Source organism: Corvus brachyrhynchos, unplaced genomic scaffold, assembly GCF_000691975.1.
Source record: "Corvus brachyrhynchos isolate BGI_N302 unplaced genomic scaffold, ASM69197v1 scaffold32, whole genome shotgun sequence".
In the NCBI taxonomy this organism is placed as follows: domain Eukaryota; kingdom Metazoa; phylum Chordata; class Aves; order Passeriformes; family Corvidae; genus Corvus; species Corvus brachyrhynchos.
This window is the reverse complement of record NW_008237919.1, coordinates 8,771,859-8,784,540: the sequence shown is the minus strand read 5'-3', so window position 1 is coordinate 8,784,540 and position 12,682 is coordinate 8,771,859. Positions and strand designations below refer to the sequence as shown.

General features: G+C 36.1%; 1 protein-coding gene across 5 annotated transcripts in view; it reads right to left on the bottom strand.

Annotated features, from left to right (window-relative positions):
• Window positions 1-2,815: 2,815 nt before the first annotated feature.
• Window positions 2,816-12,682, bottom strand: part of MON2 (MON2 homolog, regulator of endosome-to-Golgi trafficking) — a 53,668-nt gene continuing 43,801 nt past the window's right edge. For 4 of the 5 annotated variants that reach the window (XM_017733178.1, XM_017733179.1, XM_008632782.2 and 1 more), the window contains 5 exons: window positions 9,486-9,546; window positions 8,058-8,181; window positions 7,060-7,267; window positions 6,265-6,347; window positions 2,816-4,391 (listed from right to left, as the gene is read on the bottom strand). In XM_017733178.1, the coding sequence (XP_017588667.1) occupies window positions 4,228-4,391; window positions 6,265-6,347; window positions 7,060-7,267; window positions 8,058-8,181; window positions 9,486-9,546 (640 nt within the window). In that variant the 3' untranslated portion in view covers window positions 2,816-4,227. Of the gene's footprint in view, window positions 4,392-6,264; window positions 6,348-7,059; window positions 7,268-8,057; window positions 8,182-9,485; window positions 9,547-12,682 lie in introns of those variants that run through there. The other variant, XM_017733180.1, reaches the window with a different exon arrangement.

Sequence of the window (12,682 nt, the reverse complement as noted above, 5' to 3'; positions counted from 1 at the left end):
TCAGCGACACTGCAGACCCCATCCTGAAAATGTCCACATTTTTAAATTCTCATGACTAAGCAACCCTACAGATTTGAAAAGAACTTGGACATGGGTCTACTCAAGAGGTAATGTTGAATTAATTCAATTTCTTCTGAACAAGATTTCCCTTGCTAGGAACGTGTAAAAATGTGAAATTTAAATATTCAAAAATGCTGCTGCATCAAAGATGCCCTAAGAATGCTTAGCAAAAAGTACAAATAGAAAAAAGAAACTGATATTTCAAGTTGGAGGAAATATTTGAGTGTTGGACAAGAAGGCACAGTAAAGGGAATAATTCTTGTTCACAGACAAAATTAGTCAATGAAAACATTTTCTAAGCTAAGTAGCTTTTAGTTTTCAAACTATTTATACAAAATACAAAAAAGCAGTTTTAATGTGGTCAACCTCAGACTGCATGGCCAAAACATGCCTCAAATAGCACAGATATTATTCATTTTGTAATTAAGAGAAAAGGATGGTAAGTTAGCTCATTGGTAGTTTATTTCAAAACCTTTTGAAGATTAATATTCATAGGTGTAAAGTAGTCTAAGCTCTAGAGTCAGGAAAGACTCATGCATCCCTTTTTGAATTACAGATAAAGATGAAGATTTGCCTCAATGGACAAATGCATCTGTATTATCACTGAAAAATCCATTAGAAACTAATTAGAAACAAATTCACCCATAGCTTGGTCTGCACACCTATATATTCTAAAACAAATTAATTCCCTTCTTTCCTGCCCTACAGTTTGTTTTTTTAATGACCTTGACTTATCTTCCACTAATTAGGAGAGCAGTTGTCAGGCTTTCGCTTTCAGAGAATAGATAATGTTGTTACGTGTATGCAAGACCCAGTTCTGCAGTATACTGGAAATGCTCCTCCAGAGAAGGTATTTTGACATAAATTCTATTAACAAGAAGCATTTGTTTCCTTAATGTGTGTATTCTCTTAAAACTATTCAGGTTTGACAATTAGGTTCCATGTAACTTTGGTCACAGAAATGTGCAAGGTCTTGAAGCCTCTTTAACATTTACTGTACTTTGAAGCAGAAAGCTTTTAAAAAGGACCATAAACTGGAAACTTGTGGGAGCAAGCTGTCCAAAGAACTGCCTGGAGAACATTATTCATGCAGGGTAACCCTGACCAGTTCATCACACCTTCAGCTTGAAGCTTCTACAACTTTTACACCTATTCACATATACCAATCAGTGTCTGTCATAGGTTAGCAAGCATAGTCCCGGAAGGGACGTCCTTGCTAAGGGGTGCTTACAGTTTCCTCTGGGAACTGATAGAACCTATCAGCTGGCCAGTTTGGATATGGACAATTCTCTAAGCCACTTAAATTTTAGTCATTTGCAGACTTAATTTAGAATAACTAGTCTGAGATCATTCTTCATGGCTTACTTCTTTAAACTCATCACTCATCTCTTTTCTTGCATTCATGTTTTGGATACATAGCTTTGCCATATGTTGCTGTTTAGAGTGGATTTCATAATTTTGTGGAGAAAACTATTTTTGTGCAGACAGGTATTGTACTGAATTAGTATCTATAAAGGAGACAAGGCAGGTTGGGACTCCAAAGGAGGGGGTTGGAACTAGAAGATATTCAATGCGATAAGAAACATTCAACATTCCAGCTGCAAAGCTGCCAGGCCGAGGTGAGATTAACCCTTTTTATTGCTGTGAAGAGCTGAAAACCTGAGGGAAGAGAGAGAGGAGATGCTTAAAGCTTAAATTCTCTTGTGAAGCTATGATATATCAGAGTATCCTGTTGTAATTTCATGAAGATATGGGGGGTGGAGTGTTCAACTCGTGAGCAAAAGCACCTGCGCTGAGATAGGCAGATGCTGACGCAGCTGTAATTTCATGAGAAGTTTGGACAGGGAGGGATGAACCAGATGAGGACTTTTGCTCCAAACGGGAAAGGAGGAAACCTCAGTCCCTAGAGATGAACCAGATGAGGACTTTTGCTCCAAACGGGAAAGGAGAAAACCTCAGTCCCTAGAGATGAACCAGATGAGGACTTTTGCTCCAAATGGGAAAGGAGAAAACCTCAGTTCCTAGAGATGCTCCCAGAGATAGTCCTAACGATGAAGATGATGAAGACCCTTTGCTCCCAGGGAAGGAGAAGGGCCTCTGTTTTTGTTTCTGAACGGCTCAACCTTAAAATTGTACCCCAAAAAACTTCAAGAGTGGACCCTCGAAAGCAGTTGCGGGAAAAGCTGCAAGTCGGGGGAAAGGACTCACACGCAGGCAGAGAGACTCCTCTTCCTGAATGGACTGAACAATATTTGGAAGTGGGCGGCTGTCTCGTTGTGATAATGTTTTCATAGCATGAGCAAGAAGAGACTTCTCTTTCTAAATGGACTGAACAAGGTTATTATGGAAGTGGTAAACAGACTGAACATCTTAAGGGTTGTCTTTTCACATTGTCAGTGGGAGAAGGGAGGAAGATGGGGGGAGGAGGAGGGTTCTGAAGGTGGTATAATTTTTTTTTTCTTCTTTTAGGTCTGTTAATAAACTTCTTTATATTCTTTCAAGTTTGGTGCCTGCTTTGCATTTCTCCTAATTCTTATCTCACAGCAGATAAACAGTAATGAGTATTTTGGACCAAACCACTACACTAAATTGGTGTTTCCGCCCGGTTACAAACCGAACCCGCGACAGTGTCCCTTTAGCAAGGAAAGTGCAAAGCAAACAGATGTAATACCATTTCTTATGCATGACGATCTTTTAATATCTACAAAAGACTTGAAGAAATAAAACCCTAAGGGTAAGCTCTGAAATTCTGAAATCCATAGAAAGGCACCTGTCTTTTTTTATTTTTTTTTTTTTCCATTTGGCCTTTGTGCTTTCACATCACAGATTAAAAATGTGAATAGAGGTGAAACATTATTGAAATCAAGATTAATTAAATAACTTTAAATGTTAGATCACAAACTTTAAAAACAATACTATTAAAAGTGGTTTGCTTCAATTGTGTATTACGTGAAAGTGAAACAAATTCACATTTACTTTATGACAAATTTTACTGCATTTCTAAATGAGTAACTATCTTCAAAAATACACTTTTCATGGTTTTTATCAGACACGATTTATAATTAAAAGATTAGAACAATTTGTTTGGGTTGAAAAGACATTACAAAACAAAACACTTAAAATTATTAACAAAATATTACAGCCAAGTATTTTAGATATTTGAACTTGCCTTTCTTGGGTCGATTCAAAGACTGTGATACTTGCCAAGAAGGTCAAAAAAGGCTAACAACCCTCAAATATGTTTGTTTTCTTTTTAAAGCAAGGCTGCAACTGCAAAAATGGATAGAGTTAAGTAGAACAAACATCTTGAAACAAATTTATTATAAAGTGAGGTATGGTAGTGCTGAAGTGCTACAGTGGATTTCTGCATATTCAAACTTATTTCAGGTCAACTACTCTGAAGTTTGAGATCAGCAGACTGTGACTGCTTACTTCAATCTTTTGTTGTATGACCCTTTGCAGATGTCCAATGGCCACAAAGAAGATACATTCAATTAAGCAAAAACTAACATGATCAGATATGAATGAGCATATCTGGCAATTTAGAAGGCAAACTGTAAGTAAAAATGCAAGCATACAACTTATTCATAATAAATACATTTTCAGGCATTTGACATTATCAATATTTTTAAAAGAATTTAAATAATAAATGCAACTATTTTATACATAACTGTACCATTTATTATACACACAAGTATATCAGTTCCCTTTGTTTACAAAGGCTGGTTACAGATATATGGAATGTTACAGTACCATCTTGCATAAAATTTTAGTACAATTCGTACTTCAAAAAAGGGTGCAAAACACCAGCCTAATAAATCTGACTGAATTGAAATATTTTTAATTACATCATTAACACATACACAACAAGCTGTACATAAGCCCACTTTTCAATCACCACTTCAAGATACTGTAGCAAGTACATTAGATTATAAATGATTCCAACTAGTCAGTTAAATTTATTAAAGGTTTGCACTGCTACTCACTCTGGAACCTTTGAGATAAAGCCTGTATTCACGACTTACTGAGCTCTCGTTAGTACAGTTAAGAGGCAGTCAGCACTGGTTGCCAAAGTACTAGTCACAAGAGATTTCCTCAGAGAAACTTGAACTGGGAGCAAACATTTTTGGATATTCCCTTCAAGGATCAAAAAGAAGTTTTATGGGGTCAAGACTCTCCATTCTGTACCTTGGATGCTGGTGGATGCATGAAGTCCTTAAAGGGAACCAGTGCCTCCTTCAAAGCAGAGCACACTTCTGAGGATGAACAAGTGATACATTCTACTAAAGTCGGGTACAAGGCAATAACTTGTGCCCATGTGCTAGAATCAACTGCAGGGAAGAAAAGAACAGACTGAATCACTTACTACTGTCCAAATACTAACAACAGATTTTTTTCAATACCTCTAAGTCAGGGCACACTCACAGTGTGCCTAAACATAGGTACTTGGTGCTATACAGACACTGTGGCATCCATGCAGGGCACTCAGATATGGGCCAAGATTTCTGCAGGAGAACCATTTGTTTTTTCAACTGCAACTGGAGGCCAGATGGATAATATCCTTAAAGTGGTGCTACACACCTGTGTTTCTACATATAAGTCATTCACTGTGGTTTTGGGATAAAGAACTGACAAATTTAACATAATACTTCTATTCAATCTGTAACACACAAGCGTTTTCTGCCTGCTTTTCTCAACTGTTGACAGAAAATTGAACTGGATGCACATTTCACTTTTGGAAAATTGTCAGCAGTGAGACTTTCTATTGATTTTAGATCATTTCAGATTACAAGAACTATAGAACGCAAAGGTAGAAAACACTGGACAAAGACAAAAAATATCCATGGTGAAGTTTTGTTACTCCAACAAGTAAAATTAAACACTGTAGCATGAATCTTATTATAATGTCACTCCCTTGCTTATTTCTGTTTTAGCTCTGCTTTCAAAAAAGAACAAAACCCTGGCTTCAGACAACAGTAATAATTATCTTAAATAAATAAAATTATTAAAAGGTAGAAGAAGTGAGAGTGAAATGATTCTGTAATTTTTCCAGTGGTTCTCTTTCTAAGAAAGTGTGTGGGAGGTTTGGCAAGCACTGCTGCATATGGACCAGGGGAAATATGTCTCTCATTGCAGGAAGAGGGATGTGGGGAACAGTCCAGCTGAGTTGGCTACTCTACCCCTCTAAGAGGAAGACCCACTAAAGTAGCACTTCAGTTACCTTCAGGGTTAGCATCCCGGCATAAAACTTGCACCCTTTTGCCATGAACCTTGGAAACTGTATCATTATAACTCTGGCTGCTCAGTGATGATGCAAATGAGGAACTGCCTCTTTCCAGAAACTCACCTGCCTGTGTTTTTCTGGAAAGGGTGTTTCATTTGTTTGTTTCAGGATTGAAAAGGGTGTTTTTTCCTGTTCCTCCTAATATCAAAAGCAGGGAGGTAGGGGGAAATGTATACACAATTCTGTCACAACTTCAGAGCCCAATACAGTGGGCTTAACCAAGACTCATGATTGTTTCCTTCTAAGAACTCTCCACACATACCGAAGGTGCAGCTTACAAGAGGAACAGGATACACGATTATAAATGAAATTGAGGTCTTTCATTTAATTCAGCCATTTAAATACATCTGTCAACCATTTACTCAGGCATCAATGAGCTAAGCTCAATCCAGGGGACAGGAAATAATAGAGCAGGAAGAGAGGGAAAGCAAGAGCACAAGTGTATGTATCTACCAGCCTGTCCATGCATTTAACTTGTACACCCCTTTAACTGCAGATTGCACCTATGTGAACATGATCCATAGCAACCTACAAAGGTATCATGAGAAGGAAAAAAGTGTCTAGCCAGGCTTCACATATTTAAGAATTCTATTAATATTTTTGGAATGGGGTTTTTTTTCTTTGTTTTCAGAAGACACCAAGCTTTATCTAATAAAGGACACCATAAATTGAGGTCTTCTCTTTTATTAAACATATCTTAGGTTCTTATACTTTTAGGCATGCTGGAAGAACTTTGTGGGGTTTCTTGCTGTCTACCTGCCACCTACATATACAAAGAATTACAGAATACTGACTCTTACAGACTACACTTTTCTTTCAAATTTCTGGGAAGACTACTAAAGGAAATAATAAATGCATCTTTGGCGAAGATATAATGTTACCTTATTTAGAACCATGTTACTTAACAACCATCAACTTACCATTTTCAGGTTGAGTCTTTTTAAGTGAATCTATGAGAGTACTGACAGCTTTTAAAACAAATATTATTTCTGTTACTTGCTGCCTACAAATGAAAAAATGCAAACAGTCAACTACTCATTTTTGTTTCAATAATATAAGTTTTATAGAAAAAACTTTCCCACCATTATTGCTGTTATCTCAGCAAGGACAGCTTTAGCTGTGATACTGGAAACAGCAACACCATACAAATCTCAATCTGAAAACACTCATATCAGGGTAAGTGATAAGGCTAACATAAAGATAATAATTTTCCACATTCATGATCAAAAACCTTCAAAAGTTAAGCAAATTTCAAGTAAGTTCCCATTTTAAAGAATTTCTTAGTATTTCAGTCAATTTTTCCATTTCAAGAACACTTACTTGAGTAATGATTCACAATATTGCTGTTTGGATGTTTTATCGTATTTTTGAGGATATTCTACCCACCTCTCAATTTAGAAACTACAAATAGCTCTACTGGGAATAAAAGGAAATCCGATTTCAGAAATATTAGCTAGAGAGATCAGAAACATTGTTTCAGTAACTGAAAATGTAACAGCACAGACTATGACCATTGCTACTTAAAGGTTTTTAAAAAAAAATTTGGTACCAGCAATTTTCTTTGAAATATCTTCCCCATAAAGATTTCCCTGCCTTTTAAATTTCATTATCTCCCACACCCCTCATTTTTTTCATGACTAAGTGATATTTTGAATGCAAACTTCTTTTCATAAAGTCCTGGTAATACCTTTATTTTCTAAAGACAACGCACATACCGTGGAAGAGGACATTTGCCACTCAATCTCTCATCTTCTATGTAGCGATGCAATACATCCTGTGACCTTTTCAAGAGCACAGAAAGTGCCATTCTAGAGATGTAGCCTTCTTGAGGAGTTGTGACTTTATTACTGAATGAAAATTGGAGCAGTGTTTCAAAACACACCTTAGAAAACTCCTCTCTCATTCGAATATCTATTTCAGCTTCTGTCGAAGTAAAATAATGCATTTAATTGTGCAGTGTGCATGATGCTGCATTTCAATCAGTTTATTATAAATTGAGAAAAGGTTATCACTTCTCTAGTATTAAAAAATATTAACAGTGATAAGAACAAATAATAAGAATACATTCTAAGAAAAAATGACTGTGCAAAAATCACAATAGTTCCAAAAACAAGAAATTCATTCTGCCACATTCTCAGTAACATGTCATGTACCTGACATTGCTTTAACTATAAAATACATGAAATAATCTAAAAACAGCAAACCCAGTCCTACATTGTAGGTACTACTCATATTTGGTACCGTACAATTCAAGTATTTTTCTATGTAATGGTTTATGTCCAGTTTTTTCATCTTTCCAAAAATCCCTAGAAATGTTTTGTCTTAAAGGCAGAGAAGGTATCTGGTTAGGTACACCATATAGTTACACTAAAGTCATTTAGTTTTTAAGAACAGGATATTATGTCCGTCTTACAATTGTCTGAAATGATTGCTAGAACTGGCACAAAGGAAAATAAACTATGTAGAAAGTAACACAAGTACAATATTATATATTATACAGTCCAAGCAGTAAGGAAGTAATTTTTTAAAAATTGCAAGGAAAGCTTGGCAACTTCCACAAAATATAGTTTATAAAAAATGTTAGATATCAAATGGTCTATATTGAATTTGTGCCAGGGAACTTCAAGTCTTTATCATAGTAAGTACTCTCAACATTTTAATTATTTTCTAGTAGATTTAAACACTGTATTTTTTTGTCATTCAGGTACCATACCTGTAAAGGAGGATGACTGAGAATGTATTGAGCCTTTATTGAGCATAGTCATTATTTGACCAACAAATTCCTTAGGAATAAAATTAGCATATGGCAGTATCTCTGTGCTGATAAGCTGCACCACCTAAAATAAATTACATATATTTATATTGGTTTTCTAAATAATAAAATTGTAAATCTAGTATGAAGAAACATTTAACAAGAGAGAAAGGCCTAATTAGACTTCACAAAATCTTCTATTGCTAGCATTTGAAATTTGCAGATATGTCCAAAAGTGTGGTCTTGCATGGGACAATTAACTTGAAATAATAAACCTTTCCCCCCACCACTTTTGCCAGAGTTTCTGATCAGATTTCAAATGACATTTGAAGTGTAGTCTTCAAATCGAATTTATGGTTTTGAAAAGAGAAAATCTAGCATGAGGAACCTCTCTCTCCCTTAACCGCAACTCAATACCCTCACTATGACATTAACACACATACCACATCCCTAACAATGTGACATCTGCAAAGCAGAACAAGTGTGTTAATTATCTAAACAAGCTTAAGGCAATACACATTAACAGAAATGCTCTCCATCCTTGTCTTGATGCTCCCATTCAGGAACAAAGTGGGTTTACGTCTCCATAAATTAATCCATTAGATTTGAGAATTCTGCTCACTGCAGGCAGAACTGCTCCCGTTTTTCATCCGGATATCTTTGTGTTCCAGCCACCCCTCTGGAAAGATGACGGTGATGAAACCACTGATACTGCCACGTCTTCTCTGCAACTCCTTTTGTTTTGTATCCCTAATCTCTGTTCTGCCACATTTCTTTGCCCTGGAGTTAAAGGGGACAAGTTGCTCCTCACTTCAAGTATCATCTTCTCTTAATTTTCTTCGGCCTTATGAAACCAAACATTTTCTCTTTACAATTACAGCGATCTTTGTGCTGCATGAACAACACATAATTTCTTCATTTATGCCAAAGCTTCTCAGTATTGAGAACACATTTTAAGGGCAACAATGTCTAAGAAAAAATGAATTTTTGCTAATCGCCCTCTCAATGCAGAAAGCACTCCTTTTATGTTTAATTGTCAGCTTTCTCTGTGGTCTACAATACCTGTGTAAATGCTCAGCAATAACATAATAGTAAGGATCACATAATGAGTTAGAGGCAGAAACATTCTGGCTTAGCCACTCTACACTGTTTTGAAGATGAGAGGAAAAGAAGCAGTTTGTGGCACCCCACTTCCTACTTTTTGCATCACCCTGAAGCAGCTGAATTCTGGGCCTATGAATTTCCTGTCTTGTTTTCAAAAATGAAAACAATATCACAGAAAAAGTAATGAAAGGGTAACTTTTCAAAAAATTATTTCAGAACCGAATGCAACTTGTCAATGTCACTAATTTGTTACTTGCAATAGTATATTTGTTAAAAGTTCCTTACCTCAACATCAATACTCTCATTCTTCTGAAATTCTTGAATTGAGAGATTATCAGGAGGTGTACTAAAAATAAACAAAGTGCATTATACTTTAAATTTACATCATGTGTAAGGAGGTAAGTATGGGAAAACACATTACATTTACAGTTATTACATGCATCAAGTTGGTACTATTATATGGTAATGATTAATGATCACAAGGCCAGGTTGGATGGGGGCTTTGACCAACCTATTTTTTTCACTCACTATGCAAGAAAAATACTTTCAAGTTTCAGCAGTTCATCTGTAAAAATTTTTTTTAATTTTACATTTTCCTCTACATTAATGAAAAACTTTTCATTAATGGGACATTACCATGTCCTTTTCCCCTGCTAACTGAAATTATGTATATGTTCTCATTCTTAATGAATTTTATTAAAAGAAAAACCCATTTTATAAACAATAGTTTTGAAGAAATTTAGAACTTTCTGGCGTTCTTTATTTATTTTCAGGTGAAATGTCCAGAAGCGATTCAACAGACCCTGTTGAATCAGAGCTAAGCACATGCTCACAGGCAAGGCAGCTGCCCAGTATAGGACTGTGAACTTGTGCCAATCCTGTCCTCATAACGGTACTCATCTGGGCCTGTCTTCTCCATCCCATTGCCAATTTTAAAGAAAGTTTAAGAACCCTGAAGGTTTTGAAATCTCATTCAAATCTGGTTAGTTTAGCTGACAGATGTTTTGTTTTATTTTACATGATTTTTTCTTTCAGTGTTCCTGTATGTTGCTGACCAAGACAAACATGATTTTTCCGAGATAGGCTTGTTTCTTCCCCATCTTCTGAGTGCTTAGCATAACACACTGGAAGATCAGTCGTCACACCTACAGCTAATTTTCAGTTTGGACAATTATGAATGTATTATGTATGTACCAATGTATCTGCTTGAAAAATAAATATATCTCTGCTCCTCAAAGAGACTTCATGTAGATGAAGTCTAGATCAATTTATCTTTGAAATGGACAAGTGTTACATGTGTGACTAGAAAAAACCACAAAGAATAAAATATGAAATATTGTATTTATTATTGGGTTGTGTATTAAGCAGTCATGAAGTTTGGAATTTTATGTTGAAAACATAGAATAAAATAAAATATTAAGTAGTTGTTCAGTCAGTACCCTTTCTAACACACAGAGCTGTTAACTATGCAAAACCTTTAAACAGTAATGTAAGCTAGTATGATACATAGAAATGCAGGTCATGTTGAAATACAAGGGAAGATTTCACTCTGACACTTCCTAATTTATGACTCGCTGAGCTGAGGTTTACTTAAAGACATGTTAAGACCTTCCTGCCCAGTCATCCATATCTGATCTATCTTATATACTACAGATTATGGTACGTATTTGTTCACGTAGCAAATTATTCCCAAGTAAATAGATTTTTGTAAGGTGCCTATATGGGTACATCTATCTAGGGGCAAAATACTTTGGTGTTCTGGCACAACATCTCCAAACCGTACTGGAGGGTCAAGAGCCAGGAAAGATAAGAGTGTGATGCAGCAACTTTCCCCAGTACAGAGCTCCCAGCCCCTGCCTACTGAACAGCGAGGGCTTCAGAGCCAAGAGCAAAAACCTAACAACCACCCGGAGTCCTGCTGTGCACAGCACTCTGTTCAGAAGCATCTTTTGGGAAAGCATTGATTTACTTCCCTCATGTGAGCATAGACGTCTGCTCTAATAAATTATATCTATATCTATATCTATATATCTACACACACACATTTGTTGAATTTTATTGTATATAATGGCTTGACATGCTTCTATGAAAGCCTCTGGGAAAGAAGAACAATATGAAATAATAAACAGACCAGCTTCTTACTTCTTACTAGAAGACAATTTTGTGTAAATTAAGTTATATAAAATGTATTAATTTTAAATGTCATTTTGATTTATGACAAAAATCAAGATTATTGAGTCTCCTCAGCTGTAGCTTGCTTTAAAAAAAAAATTTAAAAAGCTGAAACTTCTATCTTGGAAGTTGTTAATTCTCTATGACAGTAGTATTTTCCTTTTTCATTTACCTGGGCTCTCTGGGCTGTATTTGAAATTTCTTGTACAAAGCTGCAGAGACCATTTCTGCTGTGCTTTGTACATTTTAAACAACGAGTATCCCCTCTCATTTAGCCCCACAGCTGGCTTGAAACTGTTCCTATCCGAAAGATAGAGGTGGCACCGTGCAGAAGAGGTTCACTATCTTAAATACCGTTATTCACAGAGCTTTAATTTAAGGGTTCAAATTACAGTGACCTCTTGTCTAATCAATGCCAACTCAGTTTCACTGCCAGAAGCAATATTAGGCTATCTACACATACGGTTTCTAGGACCACAGTGACTAGAAGGGTTACGAGTTAAACTAGAAAAATGTTTGAAATATTGGTTAAAAACTTAGAACATCAGTGAAATAGTTTCATCTTTCTACCCAATGCTCAGCCAGGTGGAAACTTGGAGAACATGCATACAAAAATAAGACAAAGTGCACTGGCATATTTTAATGAACAAAGCTAAAGGAGATAAACTAATCAAATCTGTTATGCAGTGTTGCTCAAAGGACTGACTGCATTAAGGCTTTTGTGAGTCTTACAGAGATGCAGATGTTTCATATTTAGAACCATCCAGCAGTGCTAAGTCAGGCTTGGAGAATAAAGATTTGAAGAGAAGGTACAAAAGGAAGTAATTTACCTAGCTTTGCATAAAGCCTGGACAGACAATAGCACAGGACATCTAAAACATTTAATAGTGGAAAGTGTGGAGTATGACGATGTATCAAGAACGAAGGAAGAAAAGTAAGGGGTTTTTGTGAGATAAAGTTCTGGTTTACTTGAAACAAAGAGCTTAGAAAAAATTACAGAACGCCAGCATAAGAAAGTAAATTTTCAGTTCTAACCATATTCAGGTCTAACTGTATATATCTAACTATTCCTGTCACAAGGGGTGACATGTTAGAGAATGCTAAAAATCCAGACAACACAGTAATGGGGTTACTCTGTCTCACTGTCAGCCTCTTGGGGAGTCAACTGAACTGCATTTCCCAAATTCTTTGTGCTTCAGAACCTTTCCATTCCATGCTGGCTTTAGTCAATTTGTACACTCCTGCACATAACTTAATAACCTCCCTGTCCTGCATGACACATTTGCAAGCTGGAAAGCCACCAGAGATTA